At 45.2% G+C, this 19,370-nt stretch overlaps 1 protein-coding gene across 1 annotated transcript; it reads right to left on the bottom strand.

The window, feature by feature from the left end:
- Positions 1-5,819: 5,819 nt before the first annotated feature.
- On the bottom strand, positions 5,820-19,133 carry LOC119960577 (oocyte zinc finger protein XlCOF6-like; the record flags this gene model as incomplete). Its single annotated transcript, XM_038788247.1, has 2 exons — positions 5,820-5,886; positions 18,127-19,133. Coding segments are annotated over 2 exons (1,074 nt in total), but the record flags the coding sequence as incomplete, so codon positions are not given.
- Between the last annotated feature and the right edge of the window lie 237 nt (positions 19,134-19,370).

Raw genomic sequence — 19,370 nt, 5'->3', positions numbered from 1 at the left:
GATTGAAACGTTTGGTGCCTTTTCCTAATTGTCCCAGTAAATTGTGATTCACACTGAAAGGTTTACTTTCACTCAGTAATTAGAACATTTCACTTTCTCAGCACAAACACTTTAGATCAAATCCCAATTGTTCTCTTCCCTTGTAGCTGGTGTGTGGAGAAGATCATGTTCACTGTAGATCTGTCAGCACAGAAACCGCACTGTGATTCTGGATAAACACAGTTTCCAAGCAGATGAATCTTTTAAACATCACCCAAGTGAAGGTCTTCCCCTGACTCTAAGGAGTGAGATGTCCCTGTAGTTGATGCTGTCTCCTCTGTCACTGCTGTTTTTATTGCATCACACATGTTCCATGGACCAGTCTCACAGCCCAAAAGGGGAGGGCAGGAAGGTGTGACAGTCGATGGGACTTTCTGTGTGTGAGCAGTTCAGCTGGAATTCCATCCTTGCCGGGCACCTTTCTGCTTGCTCAGCAATCAATGGCCTTTTCCAGCTCAAATGATGAGAGTTCCTTGTCCAACTCAACCATGACAGGAAGCTGCAGGAGAGTCAAACAGAGACTGGGAGATGCCCTTCTCACAGGGGTACAGCTCACTGTTGTGTTCAACCAGCTCCTCCTCACTCTCTCACCATGACTGACACTGAGCATGCTCAGAGCACACACCCACACTGCACCTGTGCACTGGCCTCGTACACTCACTGATAGGGGACTTACTGCAGCCCGGGGGATTCTGGGTAACACAGCCGCCATAGAGCAATTAGTAAACAGGGAGGTTCTATTTCCCAGTTAGCAAAACAGAAGATCCACAGTTAGGCAAGATGCTGGACATGAAGCACAATGAGAGGTTTGGATACTTTATTTAATACAGAAGCACATTATTCTGATAAGATATCACTTAGACATGGGCAGCAAGCAGGCTGATCTACAGTATGTACAGTATTTACAACACCTGGGACAGGGTAAATTATCTCGTCAAACCAGTGATAGGTTTGTTTACTGTTCATAATTGTGACTGGATCACACTCACAATTCATGCAAAATGCAACTCCCCAGGTTTTTTGACCCACTCCCTCCAGACCTGTTTTCACTCCAAGGGTCTTGACATCTGCCTCAGTCTTTATCCAGCCATGTATGTTCAGCTCACACTGCCCAACATCCAGCCTCTCCTGCACTGGGGCATAGGGCTTCCATCACCAAAAATCTGTCCTGGTCCACGCACATCGACGCTACCACCAAGAAAGCACAACAGCGCCCATACTTCCTCAGGAAACTAAGGAAACTTGGCATGTCCACACTGACTCTTCCCAACTTTTACAGATGCACCATAGAAAGCATCCTATCTGGCTGCATCACAGCCTGGTATGGCAACTGCTCGGCCCAAGACCGCAATAAATTTCAGAGAGTAATGAACACAGCCCAGTCCATCACACAAACCTGCCTCCCATCCATTGACTCTATCCACACCTCCCGCTGCTTTGGGAAAGCGGGCAGCATAATTAAAGACCCCTCCCACCCAGCTTACTCACTCTTCCAACTTCTTCCATCGGGCAGGAGATACAAAACTCTGAGAACACGCACAAACAGATTGAAAACAGCTTCTTCCCCGCTATTACTAGACTACTAAATGACCCTCTTATGGACTGACCTGATTAATATTACACTCCTGTACACTTCACTCAATGCCTTTGTCTATATACTTACATTGTGTACTTTGTGTTGCCCTATTATGTATTTTCTTTTTAGTTTACTTTCTTTTCATGTACAAAATGATCTGTTTGAGCTGCTCACAGAATAATACTTTTCACTGTACCTCGGTTACGTGACAATAAACAAATCCAATCCAAATCGAGGGAGCAATCTGCCTCTCTTGCATTGGTGCATTGCATTTCCCTCATAACACAGTGGCATAGAAAGGTGACAGCACAAAACAAAGGCACTCAACAAATTGTATCTGTGCCAACTTTCTGCAACAGTCACAATCCCCTGTCATTGGCCCTGAACTCTGCAGATATTTTTCTCCTCAAAAGATACGAACAGATGAGCAAGGAGCTGGAGTTGGCTATTCAGCCCAGTCTGCTCCACCATTTAATAAGGTCATGGTTGATCAGATAGTAACAGATAGTTGTCCAATTCTCTTTTCAAGGCATCAACTGAATCTGCCTCCACCACATTTTTGAGCAGTGCATTCATGATCCCACATGCAGCACAGAATGTTTCTATTCACATCGTAAGACATAGGAGCAGAATTATGCCACTCAGCCCATCGAATCTGCTCCACCATTCAATCATGGCTGATATTTTTCTCATCTCCATTCTCCTGCCTTCTCTCCATAAACCCTGAATAAACAAGAAGCTATCTATCTCTATCTTAAAGACACTCAGTGATTTGGCCTCCACGGCATTCTGTGGCAAAGACTTCCACAGATTCACCACCCTCTGGCTGAAGAAATTCCTCCTCATCTGTTTTCATTCCTCCTCATCATCCGAGGAAGGAACTGTGCCCCAAAAGCTAGTGAGTTGAAACAAACCTGTTGGACTTTAACTTGGTGTTGTAAGACTTCTTACTCTGTTTTGAAGGATCGCCCTTTAGTCTGAGATTGTGTCCTCTGCTTTTAGTTTTTCCCACAAGTGGAAACATCTTCTCCATGTCCACTCTACCCAGGCCTCGCAGTATCCTGTAAGTTTTAATAAGATCCCCCCATATCCTTCTAAACTCCAACGAACAGACCCAGAGTCCTTAACCGTTCCTCATACGACAAGCTCTTCATTCCAGGGATCATTCTTGTAAACCTCCTCTGGACACTTTCCAAGGCCAACACATCCTTCCCTAGATACGGGGCCCAAAACTGCTCATAATACTCCAAATGGGGTCTGATCAGGGCCTTATGTAGCCTCAGAAGTACATCCCTGGTCTTGTATTCTAGCCCTCTCGACATGAATACATTGCATTTGCCTTCCTAACTGCCGACTGAACCTGCACATTAACCTTTTGTTTTTACTTTTTTTTAAATTTAGAGTACCCAATTCATTTTTTCCAATGAAGGGGCAATTTAGCGTTGCCAATCCACCTACCCTGCACATCTTTGAGTTGTGGGGGCGAAACCCATGCAAACACGGGGAGAATGTGCAAACTCCACACTGACAGTGACTCAGAGCCAGGATCGAACCTGGGACCTCGGCGCCGTGAGGCTGCAGTGCACCTGCACGTTAACCTGAAGAGAATCTTGAAGCAGGTCTCCCAAGTCCCTTTGTGCTTGTGATTTCCTCAGCATTTTCCCATTTTGAAAATAGTCTAGGCTCCATTTCTCCTTCCAAAGTGCATAACTTCACACTGTTCCACATTGTATTCTTTGCCCACTCTCCTCACCTTGCTCAGCATTGCTTATTTTTCTAATCACTTTAAATGAATGCCCTCTGTTTCTAACTATGCCCTAAATATGACTTGCTAGATCAAATGTCGATCACAGATCCTTAGTTTCCGTGTGGTCAAGTGCCTTTCCATTTGAGAACTGTTCAAGAAAGTTATTAGAATTATTTGTAGCTAGGGCAGCACGTGGAGCAGTGGTTAGCTGTGGGACGACAGCGCTGAGGACCCGGGTTTGAATCCCGGCCCTGGGTCACTGCCCGTGTGGAGTTTGCACATTCTCCACGTGTCTGCATGGGTTTCACCCCCACAGCCCGAAGATGTGCAGGGTAGGTGGATTGGCCAGGCTAAATGGCCCCTTAATTGGAAAAATAAATAACAATAATTGGGTACTCTGAACTTATTTTTTTTTAAAAAAGGATTATTTGTTGCTTCCTCACCAATCAGTTTTTTTTCCATTATCCTGAAGTGACCTTATTTCTATTGGGAGTTGACTGAAGTGTGTTCCTAACCTCTCATTATCTAAATTTCCATTCACCACTTTTCTGTCCACCTGACCCAGTCCATGGCTTTCTCCCTCATTGTCTAAAACACATCAGCAACTTTTGTATAATCCTGGTGTGTACATTTAAGTTTAAATCATTGATATATCACAGAAAACTGTGGAGCCCCACTGGAAACAGACGTCCAGGCATCATTCAGTCCTGGATGTGACTAATAGCAGCAACAAAGCTGAATCCAAACCCTGCTGTTGCCTGTGAACTTGCTGATGTCTGTGTAGGTTATTTGACTGAGTGAATCTCCTCCCAGACACGGAGAAGTTAAACAGCCTCTCCCCAGAATCGCTCCCACGTGTGGGCCACACGGTACACAGTGGTTAGCACTGCTGCTTCAAATCTCCAGGGTCCCAGAATTCCCGGCTTGGCTCACTGTCTGTGCGGAGTTTGCACGTTCTCCCCATGTCTGCGTGGGTTTCCTCCGGGTGTCCAGTTTCCTCCCACAGTCCAAAAATGGGTAGATTAGGTGGATTGGCCATGCTAAATTGCTCTTAGTGTCCAAAAAGGTTAGGTGGGGTTATGGGTTAGGTTGGAGGTATGGGCTTATGTAACATGCTCTTTACAAGGGCCGGTGCACTCGATGGGCCGAATGCCCTCCTTCTGCACTGTAAATTCTATTATTCTGTTTCAGTGTGAACCCGCTGGTGTTTCAGCAGATTCGGTTTACTTTTAAATCTCTTTTCTCAGTCAGAACATTTAAAAGGTTTCTGATCAATGTGAACAAGTCGGTGTGTCATCAGGTGGGATGACTGAGTAAATTTCTTGTCACACACGGGGCAAGAGTACATCCTCTGCCCAGTGTGAACTCGCTGGTGTTGCAGAAGCTGGGATGAAGATGTGAATCTCTTCTCACACACGGAGCAGGTGAATGGCCTTTCCCAGTGTGAGTGTGTTGATGTGTCAGTAAATCCTTTCTGCGTTTAAAGCTCTTCTCACAGTCAGCACATTTAAAAGGTCTCTCATCATTATGAACAAGTTGGTGTTCCAGGAGGTGGTTTGACTGAGTGAATCCCTTCCCACACACGGAGCAGGTAAATGGCCTCTCCCCAGTGTGATTGCGTTGGTGTCTCAGTAAATTCATTTTACTTTTAAAGCTCTTCTCACAGTCAGCACATTTAAAAGGTCTCTGATCAGTATGAACAAGTTGGTGTTCCAGGAGGATTGATGACTGAGTGAATCCCTTCCCACACACGGAGCAGGTGAATGGCCTCTCCCCAGTGTGAGTGCGTTGGTGTCTCAGTAAATCCTTTTTAGTTTTAAAACTTTTCTCACAGTCAGCACATTTAAAAGGTCTCTGATCAGAATGAACAAGTTGGTGTTCCAGGAGGTAGGATGACTGAGTGAATCCCTTCCCACACATGGAGCAGGTGAATGACCTCTCCCCAGTGTGAGTGCGTTGGTGTACCAGTAAATTCTTTTTACTTTTAAAGCTCTTCTCGCAGTCAGCACATTTAAAAGGTCTCTGGTCAGTATGAACAAGTTGGTGTGTCAGGAGGATTGATGACTGAGTGAATCCCGTGCCACACAGGGAGCAGGTGAATGGCTTCTCCCCAGTGTGAGTGCGTTGGTGTCTCAGCAAATCCTGTTTACTTTTAAAATTCTTCTCACAGTCAGCACATTTAAAAGGTCTCTGATCAGTATGAACAAGTTGGTGTTCCAGGAGGTGGGATGACTGAGTGAATCCCTTCCCACACACGGAGCAGGTGAATGGCCTCTCCCCGGTGTGACTGCGTTGGTGTCTCAGTAAATCCTTTTTACTTTTAAAGCTCTTTTCACAGTCAGCACATTTGAAAGGTCTCTGATCAGTATGAACAAGTTGGTGTTCCAGGAGGTGGGATGACAGGGTGAATCCCTTCCCACACACGGAGCAGGTGAATGGCCTCTCCCCAGTGTGAGTGCGTTGATGTGTCAGTAAATTATTTCTGCGTTTAAAGCTCTTCTCACAGTCAGCACATTTAAACGGTCTCTGATCGGTATGAACAAGTTGGTGCGTGAGGAGGTATGATGTCCAAGTGAATCCCTTCCTACACACTGAGCAGGTGAATAGCGTTTCCCCAGTATGAATATTTTGATGAGTTTCCAATTCAGAAGGGTAAGTCAATCCTTCCCACAGTCCCCACATGTCCACGGTTTCTCCATGGTTATCGACAAGTTATCAGGTGTAGGTGGTATGCAGATTTGAGGTCACTATCAGGTCAGCCGTGATGTTATTAAATGGTGGAACAGGCTCACGGGGCTGAATGTCCTATTGCTGCTTCTTGATTCCTTTGGTGCGAATGTCCTTATGTCTCTCCAACTTGGATCATCAGTTGAAGCCTGAGTACGGTGTCTCCCTGATGTAAATGCTGCAATTTAATTTCATGCTGTGTGATTGGTTAAAGCACAGTTCCAGCTAACTGTGGAAAATTACTTCGATGTCTGTGTCTTGGTGCTTTTCCAATCACAGGGATTTTTGAGTTTTTTTCCGAAAGACAAAACAGACACACATTTCTCCTTCCACGTTGAAAGGCCGGTCCTGATGAATCAAGTGACTCTGTCAGATCTCAACATGATGTTTGCAACTGCAAATATTCTGTAAAAGGAGATTACATTGAATTACTGTGAATATATAAGATACAACCAGGCCATTCTGTCACAGATTCTGCTGCTGTCAATACTCGGCGCATATCTCCGACTGTCACACCGATCAAATCTCAGCCTTTCAGCTGATTTTCGATTCCATTTTCTCTCATGTGCTTGTCCCGTTTCCTTTTGAAAACATCTCAGCACTTTCCCTCAACTCCTTTCCATGGTAACGAGTTGCACATTCTGAACCCGTGATAAATACTTTTGTCTGTATTATTCACTTGGATTTATTCGTAACTTTCTTGCATTTATGACTTGTTGTTTATTGATGGTCACTCTCTCACATCGCCCATCTCCAAACTACTGATAATTTAAAAGATTTATAGCAGGTCAATGCTTAATTTGTTGTTGTCGACAGAAATAGGGCCCCACTCCATTTAATCTTTCCTGAGAGCTGTAATCTCTCATTTTACACAAGTCATCACTGTCAATGCAGGATAGAATTCACAAAGAGACAAACCTTTCCGTTGGGTTCAGTTTGTTGTGTGCAAATTCTCCAATTCTAACCCCCCATAAAAGGAGTTTACAAAAGCCATCACTGTCAGTCCAGGATAGAAATTCTAAACAGGCAATTCTAGTTTCTCTGGAACATTTTTTTCTCTCTTGTTCCCCCAAAGCTGTAAATCCCAGTCCCACACACCCCTCCTCCCTGGGCTGAAATCCAAACCCATCTCACCATTTCTTTCCTCCACTCCCAGTTTCCTGCAAACCAGGGAGCTGACAATGATGGTGAAGGGTTTGCTCCAGCTCACAATGCCCGGGGACTGATTGACGGCAGGTTCGTACCAATAGGAAGAGTGGGCGGGGCTGGAAGACCGAACAAGAACGGCTGGTCCTCCAGCCAATCAGAGTGAATGGGAGGCGGAGCAAAGCCGGGGCTCACGCTCCCTCCGCAGCGCCCGGCCACCCAGGCCTGTCTCAGGGAAAAGCCCGAGCAGCTTTCGCCGGTTCAGCTGCCATATCCGAGCTTCATATTCGGGGCTTTGGGCCGCTACGGAGTGTTTATGAAGCCTCCCGCTGCACCCTCCGGCTCCATCCCTCCCCCATGACTCACCAAACCGAATTTGATCGGATCAGGATTTCCACCTGACCACCTGAATCGTGAGACCTCAACGGTACTGCGCATGCTCCAGCCTACGTCCGAGACCGGGATCAGCCCCGCCCCTCCTTCACTACGATTGGTTGGAGGACTCGCTGCAACCACTCGGTCCTCCAATCCCGCCCCTCTCTTTCTATTGGCCCAGAGCTTCCGTCAATCACTCCCTGGGCATGGTGAGCTGGAGCATGCGCAGTGCCGATGCTGGACTCGGCCGGGAGATTTCGCTGAAACCCGATGTAGGTTCCAAACCCCAATAAGAAGTTTCCGGGCCCGGGTTTGCATCGAGCTCCCGGTGACAGGCCTGAGTTAACGGCCGCCGTCTTTATAGAGGCTGCCAACCCGCAGGGGCCAAAACATCAGAGATAGAGATTGATGTGAAACCAATGGGATATTGTAAAACAGGAGGTCAGGGTTGAAATGAAATGAAAATGAAATGAAAATTGCTTATCGTCACGAGTAGGCTTCATGAAATGAAAAAAAATGAAATGAAAATCGCTTATTGTCACGAGTAGGCTTCAATGAAGTTACTGTGAAAAGCCCCTAGTCGCCACATTCCGGCACCTGTCCGGGGAGGCTGGTACGGGAATCGAACCGTGCTGCTGGCCTGCTTGGTCTGCTTTAAAAGCCAGCGATTTAGCCCAGTGAGCTAAACCAGCCCCAGGGTTACAGTCAACAACAACAACCTCTATTTATATAACACCTTTAACATCATAAATCATCCCAGTCAACTTCACAGGAACATTATAAAACAAAGTGAGACACAGACACAAAAGGAGATATTAGGACAGGTGATCAAAAACTTGGTCAAAGAGGTGAGTTTTAAAGAGTCTGACAGGTAAGTGAGGTGGAGACGGGGAGGTTTAGGGAGGGAATTCAGTGCTTGGGGCCGAGGGAACTTAAAACCATGGCAGAGTAATTAGAATCGGGGATGTGCAAGAGTCCAGGATCAGAGCTGTGCAGATATCTCAGGGGGTTGTGGAGCTGGAGGAGATGACAGACACAGGGAGAGACGAGGCCATGGAGGGATTTGAAAACAAGGGTGAGAATTGACTGGGAGCGAATGCAAGTCTCAGAGCATAGGGATCATAGGGGAAAGGAAACTTGCTGTGAATTATGACATGGGTCGCAAACTTTTGGATAGATTTAAGTTTACAAAGGTAGAATGTGGGAGAGCAGCCAGTTGTGTAATTGAATTGTCGAATCTGGAGGTGACGATGGTAAATTGCCTTCGTATCTATAAAGGTTAGGTGGGGTTACGGGATAGGTGGAGGTGTGTGCTTAGCTAGGGTGCTCTTTCCAGGGGCCGGTGCAGACACAATGGGCTGAATGGCCTCCTTCTGCACTGTAAATTCTATGAGGTCAGAAGCTCATATTGGATCAAATGTGAAACCAAGTTTACAAAGAGACTGGCTAAGTCTCAGACTGTTGCCAGGGAGAGGGATGGAGTCAGTATGTCAGGAATGAAGGTTGGAGCAGGGACTTCAGAGTGGATTCAGTCTTCTCCATATTTGATTGAATTTATTTCGGAAGCAGGAAGAGAACCAGATTTGGAGAGAAGACCTTCGCGATTGCTCATCAAGTCTCCACATGGTCAGTTCTGGACACAAGGTTAACATCTGTTATTCTGTCTGCTCAGTTAGGGTGATTCACATTAATGTCTGTCATGAATGAAAGTCATGAATGAAGTGATTTATAACGCATATTCGTACCTCTAATTATATAACATTGGTACAGTAAAAGGATACAGAAATAATGATCTAATACTTTATTTGGATTTCAGCCCCAGGGAGGTGGGAGAGTGTGTGGGACAGAGATTTACAGCTTTGGGGAAAGAAGAGAGACAAAAATGTTCCACAGAAACTGGAAGTGTCTGTTCTGAATTTCTAACCTGGACTGATAGTGTGACCTTTATAAACTCCAAATATCACATTAAGATCTGACAGTGTCACTTAATTGATCAGGACCTGAATATCCTTCGACTATGAATGTGGAATGAAAAATGTTTGTTCTGTTTGTGGGAAAATATTTCAAACATACGTGTGACTGGAAAAGCACTGAGACACACACGCACCCGAGTGAGTGTGTTCCAGTGGACGGACTGTGGAAATAGCTTTAACTAGTTACAGCCTGAAAAAACACCACACCGTTCACTAAGGGGAGAAACCATACACATGTTCTGTGTGAGGACGAAGCTTCACTTGATTGTCCAAAGAGGAAATGCACAAAGACACTGACTCCATGGAGATACCATGGAAACGTAGAGATTGTGGAAGTTGGATGCTCAACAGTTGAATGAGAATCGAGCCAAAGGAGCAAAGGGTAAGTATCAGAGACAAGAGGAGCTCAGAGAGCATGATGGGAGATAGCAGGAAAAGAGGAGAAAGATGTGAGTTCAGAATTTGGACGAGAAAGGACTTTCGAGGCAATAGTGGAAGAGGAGCAGCAGAATCAACTGATCGGATTGTTTCAATGCGTGGGGTTTTCCAGTCCCTTCCTGCTGGCTGGATCTTCCAGTCCCATAGATATCTCGGTCTGCTGTTCCAGTTCACTGGTTGTCTCATTGGGTTCACTGTCGGCCTCCTGGGGTCTGTAGAAGAACTCCCGGAGCCTTATTTGCTGAATTCCCGGGAGCGGAAAAACTATGACATCATCTTCGCAGCCTTCAACGAGACATCGTTGAAGACGAACATGTTGTCAAGGCCATCCCCACAACCCCCACTACTTGCTTTCAAACAACTGCGCAACCTCAAACAGACCATTGTTTGCAGCAAATTACAGCCTTCAGGATATTGTGACCACGACATCACACAACTCTGCCATGGCAACCTCCGCAAGACGTGCCAGATCATCAACATGGGTAGCATCATTACACGCGAGAACACCAACCACCAGGTACGCGGTACATACTCGTGCAACTCAGCTAACGTTGTCTACCTCATGTGCTGCAGGAAAGGATGTCCCGAGCATGGTACATTGGCGGGACAATGCAGACACTGTATGACGTTACTGTGAAAAGCCTGTGCCTGTTTGGGTAAGCTGGTACAGGAATTGAACCTGCGCTGCTGGCCTTGTTCTGCATCACAAACAAGCTGTCTAGCCCACTGAGCTAAACCACAGCATGACAACTGCCAGGCAGGAATGTTCCCTTCCAGTCGGGAACACTTCAGTAGTCAAGGGCAATCAGTCTCTGATCTTCAGGTAAGCGTTCTACAAGGCAGCCTTCAGGACGCATTGCAATGCAGAATCGCTCAGCAGAAACTGATAGCCAAGTTCTACACACATGACAACAGCCTCAATCAAGACCTAGGATTCATGTCGCACTACATTCACCACCCACCATCTGTCCTGGGCTTACAAAATCCTACCAACTGTCCTGGATTGATACAATTCACACCTCTTTAACCTGTGATTATCCCCCTCTCCAGTCGCACCATCTGGACCTGTAAAGACTTAAATTACCTGCAAGGACTCGCATTCAAATTAACGTCTTGCATCATTGAATTTTTCTATGTATGTTTGTGGAACCCACCTCTTCATTTACCCGTGGAAGGAGCTGTGCTCCAAAAGCAAGTGATTCGAAACAACCCTGTTGGACTTTAACCTGGTGTTGTAAGACTTCTTACCGTGCTCACCTCAGTCCAACGCCAGCATTGCCACATCATGTATGGGAAGCATTTAGGGCAGCACGTGGCAGTGGTTAGTATTGCAGCCTACGGCGCTGAGGACCTGGGTTCAAATCCCGGCCCTGGATCACTGTCTGTGTGGAGTTTGCACATTCTCCCCGTGTCTGTGTGGGTTTCACCCTCACAACCCAAAGATGTGTGAGTTAGGTGGATTGGCCACGCTAAATTGCCCCCCACCCTCAAAATTTATTTTAAATAAATGAAAAGCATTTAATGCTTTTGCCAGTTTCGAACCAGGCACCTTTCACATGTTAGGCGAATGTAAAAACTGCTATACTACAGAAACAGTTGGCAGTACATGCTACAGAAATAGCTGGAAGCACAGTACCAATGGACCTGTGCAACATTCAACTGCACAGTCTTGCTGTAGATTTCAATGGTTCGGCTGGAAGGCCAGGTCACTGATCACATGAAGACAGCTGTTCCTTTAAAACCAATGTCTCAACTTGTAAGACAATAAGATATCGGACTTATATTGAACTTTAGCATTTGTTCAGTAAATATCTAACGGAACAATGTTTTCTGTTCAATCATCAGTGCATCATTCTTATCTTCCACCAATTTTACTCAATATGTTTTGTTATTCAATGTTGAACGTCAGTTTATTTATTTGTTATATATGACTTCATTTTGAATTGAATAGCTCTCGAGTCTTCACACTGAATAACTCTGAAATATACACCATTGAATTGAACACATGACTGACCAAGAAAAGAAAGCTTGTCACTGGGTAATACAAATCCCATGAATCTTTGTCGAGTTTCACCACAGTCAGCTTTTAAACAAATTTAAATAGAGTTAAATGTAAGAGAATTGTGAATTATGTGTTGCTTATATTTGGCCCCTGTGTTTTGGTGTGAAACATTCTGCAGCCTAAATCCCGTTCATGGATAAGAAAGGAGGGGTGACAGCAAATCCGCACTGAACCAGGATTTCCTCATCTCCCTGAGTGGCTTTTCCTGTTTCTCTGTCATTAAGGCCGAAACTTTCAAAAATGTGGTTCAGTTAAATCTCTGCTATTTCCTCCATTTCAGTTCTGTCTATGTGAGCACACATTACCATTCAATATCTTTTGGATGGTGATTAAAATATTAATCTGCGTCGACAAAGCCATTAACTTCTTTTGTGAACTGAGCAAACTGCCAAGATCCTCACTTTATTTTTTCATGTATGGAATGATCTGACTGGACTGTACGCAGAACAATACATAGAATTTACAGTGCAGAAGGAGGCCATTCGGCCCATCGAGTCTGGACCGGCTCCAGGAAAGAGCACCCTACCCAAGGTTAACAACTCCACCCTATCTCCATAACCCAGTAACCCCACCCAACACTAAGGGCAATTTTGGACACTAAGGGGAATTTATCATGGCCAATCCACCTAACCTGCACATCTTTGGACTGTGGGAGGAAACCGGAGCACCCGGAGGAAACCCACGCGCACACGGGGAGGATGTGCAAACTCTGCACAGACAGTGACCCAAGCCGGAATCGACCCTGGGACCCTGGAGCTGTGAAGCGATTGTGCTATCCACAATGCTACCGTGCTGCCCCAATACTTTTCACTGTACATCGGTACGAGTGATAATAAATGAAATCCAATCAAAGAGACAGTTTCTTACTCATCTTCAAACTGAACAAAGAGCCTTCTTAAAAAGTATTCACTCATGGGAGGTGAGTGTCACTGGCTGGACCAGCATTTACTGCTCATTCCAATTGTCCTTGGACGGTGTGTCTTTTGAGGCAATTTCAGGGGCACATTCAGGTCAACCACAACATTGCTGTAGATCTGGAGTCACGTGTAGGCCAGGCCACGTAAGGAGAGCAGGTTTCCTGAAGGACATTAATGAACCAGACAGGTTTTTACAACAAGCCACAATGTCAACATTTGACTTTTAATTTGAGACTTTTATTCAATTACAATATCTGTTGGAGCCAGATTCGATCCCAGAACGCCAGCATTAACCTGAGTCTCTGGATTACTAGCTCAGTAACGATACCATTACGCCTCTGCCTAACCCACATAGACTTGGCAGAATATGATGTCTAGTAACTTCTCAAAATTATAAAGCAATTTATTTCTTCAAACAAATTCTGACAGCTCTGCAGTTTCTGGAAACATTTTGGTTGATCGTGTTATTTTTAAAAATAAAGATCGAGTCTTTGCAATAGAATTACCCAATACACCAATTTGCTAATGATAATCAATGTTCACTACTGAATAATCATTAATTTAATGATTGTTTTTTGCTATGAAATCAAATGTTAATATAGTAAAGGTACAGAAGGTGAAAATGGCTGCAGGAAGCCACTTGCTAGAAGTATAAAAGGGCTTCCTTGACCTTGTTACTAATGACAGTACTATGAAAATAACAATTTTAGAACTAAATGTGATTACACATGCGTACTTACAGCTTCCTACATTACAACAATGAATATATTTCAAAAGTACTCCATTGGCTTTAAAACACTTTGGGAGGTCCAGTGGTAGTGAGAGATTTTACAGAAATGGACATTTGTTCTAATTATTCACAAATTAGGATATAATACACTCCGTGTCCTCACCAGAATCATTGATAAAGACTGAGTCTTCATTTTGTGTCATAACAATGGCATTGACACCATTTTGAATACTCTGTGAAACTCCAGACACGCCATATCCACAATTAGCTGTTGTAAAACACAGCGAGTTGTTGTGATTTGGAATGGACTATCTGTAAACGGTGCCAGAATCTCATTGGACTGTAACTTCCAAAAGGGAATTTGATGCATTCTGAAAAATAAAACAAAATAGTCGAACTCTGGGATTAAATGGGTCGCTGTACAAAGAGCTGGCACAGGAAAATGGGCCAAATAGACTCCTCTGTGCTCCAGCAGCTTTGTGTACATGTAAAGGGAGTGGAAACAACCTGGAACCTACTGCCGATGAGGGTGGGAGATGCAGAGATGACAGAAGGATTTCAATAGGAAATTGGACCGGCATTGAGAGAAATAAACCCACAGGGATTCGGGGATAAAACGGGGCAATGGACAGACTGGCTTCATGCACAGGGAGCCGACATGGTCCAAAAGGGCTGAATGGCCTCATTCCCCACTCTCCAGATGCTGTGTTCTCAGGAGAGAAATTCAGCTGCTCCAGTCACTCCAAATAACTGGAGTCCCTCATCTCTCGTCCCATTCTTGTAAATGTCCTCTACACCCTCTCGAAGAACTTCACATCTTTCCTAAAGTGTAGGACCCATATATAGGGTTCCATTCTTGAGGGATAGAATTGAAACGCACGGAGGAAATGCCCAACTTGTTTAAAACGATGGTTCGACTACACTGGGAGCTCTGTCAACATTGGTGATCTCCATTTAGAAAAAGGAAATAGAGGCACTGGATAAGGTGCAAGAAAGATTCATAATATACAGAACTGAGAGCATTTAACACTCAGGAAAGGCTGGGGCTGCTATATTATGGAAAAGAGAAGACTGATGAAAGTCTTTGAGATTATGAAGGGATTCAATAATCCAATAAGAATTTTAGTGGAAACCTCTTTACCCAGCGAGTGGTGAGAATGTGGAACTCACTCCCACAGCGAGTGGTTGAGGTCAACAGCATTAATCTATTGAACGTAAAGCTAGATACATACATGAGGGAGAAAGGAATAGAAGGAAATGCTGATGGGGGGGGGGGGTATAAAGGGGTGGGTGGAGGCTAATGTGCAGCATCAATACTGACAGAGACCATGGCTAACCTCAGTCGGTATGGGAATTTAACCTGTGCTGTTGGTGTCACTCAGCACAAAACAGCCATCCAGTCAACTGAGCTAACCGATCCCCATGTAAATCTGTAATAGTTCCTTAAATATTAGTGATTGCCTGTCTCCCACCGTACTATTTACTGTAGTTTCCCAGTGCACCTCAGACAACATGCCCCTCATACCCTGATAGTTTTCTTCTCTTGAGGACCACCAAGAAATATTAAACAAAAGAACTATGTAACCACCATAGCCCATCTTCATGGCAATGTGGCATGATTTTGGGGGTTTCCAAACAGAAATGGTAATGAAACATAGTCTAACCTCCAAACACCCTTTCAATCTTTGATCCTTGTGAAATGTGCAATCAGATATTCGCAAGAAGGCTCAGAGAGAATCAGCCCACTGGAGACGAAGCCGTGAGACTGGCCAGTCCAGCAGAAAGAAACCCTCTGACCATCCCCATTGACCAACAGAATGAACAAAATGCAGTCCTGGATGTAATTGAGAACAGAAAAAATAACAGCAGAATCCAATCCCTGTAATCAGTTGTGAATTTGTTGGTGTCTCAGAAAGAGCGATGAATCCCTTCGCACATTGAGGGCAGGGGAACGGCCTGAACAAAAAGGAAAAGGCAGTGGAGTGGCAGTGCTGGTTAAAGAGGAAATTAATGCAATAGTGAGGAAGGATATTAGCTCCGATAATGTGGAATCTGAATGGGTAGAGCTGAGAAACACCAAGGTGGAAATAAATTAGTAAAGAAATCCCCAAACTGCAGTGGTGATGTTGGGAATGGCATAAAACAGGAAATTAGGCTGATTGTAAAAGTTTCTATAGGTATGTGAAGAGAAAAAGATTGGTGAAGACAAATGTAGGTTCACTACAGTCAGAAACAGGGGAATGTATAATAGGGAACAAAGAAATGGCTGAGCAAATAAATACATACTTTGGTTCTGTCTTCACAAATGAAGCCACAAATCAGATACCAGAAATGTTGGGGAACGCAGGATTTAGTGAGAGGGAGGAACTGACGGTCAATATTAGTAAAAAAAATGGTGTTGGAGAAATTGATGAGATTGAAGGCTGATAAAATCCCCAGGGCCTGATAATCTGCGACCAAAGTACTTCAGGCTCTCGAAATAGTGGATGCATTGGTGGTCATCTTCCAGGATTCTATCGACCCTGGAACAATTCCTGCAGATTGGAGGGTGGTTTGTGAAATTCGACTATTTAAAAAGGATACAGAGAGAAAACAGGGAATTATAGACCAGTAAGCCTGACATCGGCAGTGGAGAAAATTTTAGAATCCATTATCAAAGATTTTAAAGCAAAGCACTTCGAAACCAGTGGCAGGATCGGACAGAGTCAGCATGGATTTATGACGAGGAAATCATGCTTGACAAATCTACTGAATTCTTCAAGGGTGTAACTTGTAGAGTTGATGAGGGGGAGCCAGTGGATGTGGTATATTTGGACTCTCAGATGGCTTTTGACAAAGTCCCGCACAAGAGATTAGCGTGTAAAATTAAAGCACATGGGATTTGGGGTAGTGTATTGAGATGGTCAGAAAACTGGTTCAAAAACTATTCACGTACCCTGCACATGATTGGTTTATCGGGGTGAGACCCACACAAACAGGGGGAGAACTTCTCTCCACATGGACAGTGATCCAGGGCCAGGATTGAACCCTCGTCTTCAGCTCCATGAGGGAGCAGTGCTAACCACTGTGTCACCCTATATATTAACGATTCAGATGAGGGAACAAAATGCAATATCTCCAAATTTGCAGATGATGCAAGTTGCGTGGGAGGATGAGCTGTGAGGAGGATGCAGAGATCCTTCAGTATGATTGGGACAAGTTGAGTGAGTGGACAAATGAATGGCAGATGTAGTATAATTTGGAGAAATGCGAGGTTATCCAGTTAGGTAGCAAAAACGAGAAAGTAGACTATTATCTGAATGGTCATGAATTAGAAGGGAATGTGCAACGAGACCTGGGTATCCTCGTACACCAGTCACTGAAGGTAAGCATGCAGCTACAGCAGGCGGTAAAGAAGACAAATGATATGCTAGACTTCATTGCGAGCGGATTAGAGTACAGAAGCGGGGATATCTTGCTGCAATTATGCAGGGTCTTGGTGAGAATATTGTTTGCAGATTTGGTCTCTGAATCTGAGGAAGGATGTTCTTGCTCCAGAGGGATCGCAGCGCAGGTTTTCCAAGCTGATTCCTAGCATGGTGGGACAGTTGCATGAGAGACTGAATCAATTTGGTTTGTATTCGCTGGCATTGATAAGAATGAGGGGGGGATCTCATTGAAACCTATAAAATTCTAACAGGACTTGACAGGGCAGATGTAGGAAAGATTTTCACGATGGTGGGAGTGTAGAGAACCAGAGGTCACAATCTGAGGATACGGGGAGACCATTTAGGACATAGATCGTTTTTTAAATTTAGAGTACCCAATTAATTTTTTCAAATTAAGGGGCAATTTAACGTGGTCAATCCACCTAACCTGCACATCTTTGGGTTGTGGGGGCGAAACCCACGCAGACATGGGGAGAATGTGCAAACGCCACACGGACAATGACCCAGAGCTGGGATCGAACCTGGGACCTCGACGCTGTGAGGCAGCAGGGGGAACTCACAGCGCCACCGTGCTGCCCCAATTTAGGACAGAGATGAGGAGACATTTCTTCATCCAGAGAGTGGTGAGCCTGTGGAATTTGTTACCACAGGAAATAGTTGAGGCCAATACATTGTATGTTTTCAGGAAACAATTCGATACAGCACTGAGGGCAAAGGAAATTAAAGGATGTTGAGGGGAAATCGGGATTAAGCTATTAAGTTAGATGATAAACCCTGATCATAATGAATGGCAGAGCAGGTGCAAAGGGCCAAATGGCCTCTTCCTGCTCCTATTTTCTATGTTCCTATGTAATCCCTTCCCACGCTAAGAGCAGGTGAATGGCCTCTCCCCAGTGTGAACTCGCTGGTGTGTCTGCAGACTGGATAACTGTGTGAATCCATTCCCACAGAGGGAGCAGGCGAATGGCTTCTCCCCAGTGTGAACTCGCTGATGTTTCCGCAGGACGGATGAATCAAGAAATCCCTTCCCACACTTTGAGCAGGTGAATGGCTTCTCCCCAGTGTGAACTCGCTGGTGTGTCTGCAGACTGGATAAATCACAGAATCTCTCCCCACACTCAGAGCAGGTGATTGACGTCGCCTCAGTGTGAACTCGCTGATGGCTCCGCAGGCTGGATAACCAAGTGAATCCCTTCCCACACTGAGAGCAGGTGAATGGCTTTTCCCCAGTGTGAACTCGCTGGTGTGTCTGCAGACTGGATAACTGTGTGAATCCCTTCCCACACTGAGAGCAGGTGAATGGCTTCTCCCCAGTGTGAACTCGCTGGTGTGTCTGCAGGTTGGATAACTGTGCGAATCCCTTCCCACACTGAGAGCAGGTGAATGGCCTCTCCCCAGTGTGAACTCGCTGATGTTTCCGCAGGATCGATGAATCAATGAATCCCTTCCCACACCGAGAGCAGGTGAATGGCCTCTCCCCAGTGTGAACTCGCTGATGTTTCCGCAGGATCGATGAAGCAATGAATCCCTTCCCACACTGACAGCAGGTGAATGGCCTCTCCCCAGTGTGAATTCGCTGATGTTTCCGCAGAGTGGATGAATCAATGAATCCCTTCCCACACTGAGAGCAGATGAATGGCCTCTCCCCAGTGTGAATTCGCTGATGCTTCTGTAGGGTGGATAAATCAATAAATCCCTTCCCACACTGAGAGCAGGTGAACGGCCTCTCCCCAGTGTGAATTCGCTGATGTGTCTGCAGATTGAATAACCGTGTGAATCCCTTCCCACACTGAGAGCAGGTGAATGGCCGCTCCACACTGTGAACTTGCTGGTGTTTCTGCAGGTTGGATGACTGAGTGAATCCCTTCCCACACTTGGAGCAGGTGAATGGCCTCTCCCCAGTGTGAACTCGCTGGTGTTTCCGCAGGGTGGATAAATCAATGAATCCCTTCTCACACTCAGAGCAGATGAATGGCCTCTCCCCAGTGTGATTGCGTCGATGAATCTCCAGCTCAGATGGGAATCTGTATTCCTTCCCACAGTCCCCACATTTCCACGGTTTCTCCATGTTTTGGGTCTCCTCGTGTCTCTCCAGGTTGGACAATCAGTGGAAGCCTTGTCTACACACAGAACATGTGCACTGTCTCTCCTCACTGTGAATGGTGTGATGTTTTTTCAGGTTGTGTGTCTGGTTAAAGATCTTTCCACAGTC

Source organism: Scyliorhinus canicula, unplaced genomic scaffold, assembly GCF_902713615.1.
Source record: "Scyliorhinus canicula unplaced genomic scaffold, sScyCan1.1, whole genome shotgun sequence".
Classification (NCBI taxonomy): domain Eukaryota; kingdom Metazoa; phylum Chordata; class Chondrichthyes; order Carcharhiniformes; family Scyliorhinidae; genus Scyliorhinus; species Scyliorhinus canicula.
This window is presented reverse-complemented; position numbering and strand designations above follow the sequence as displayed.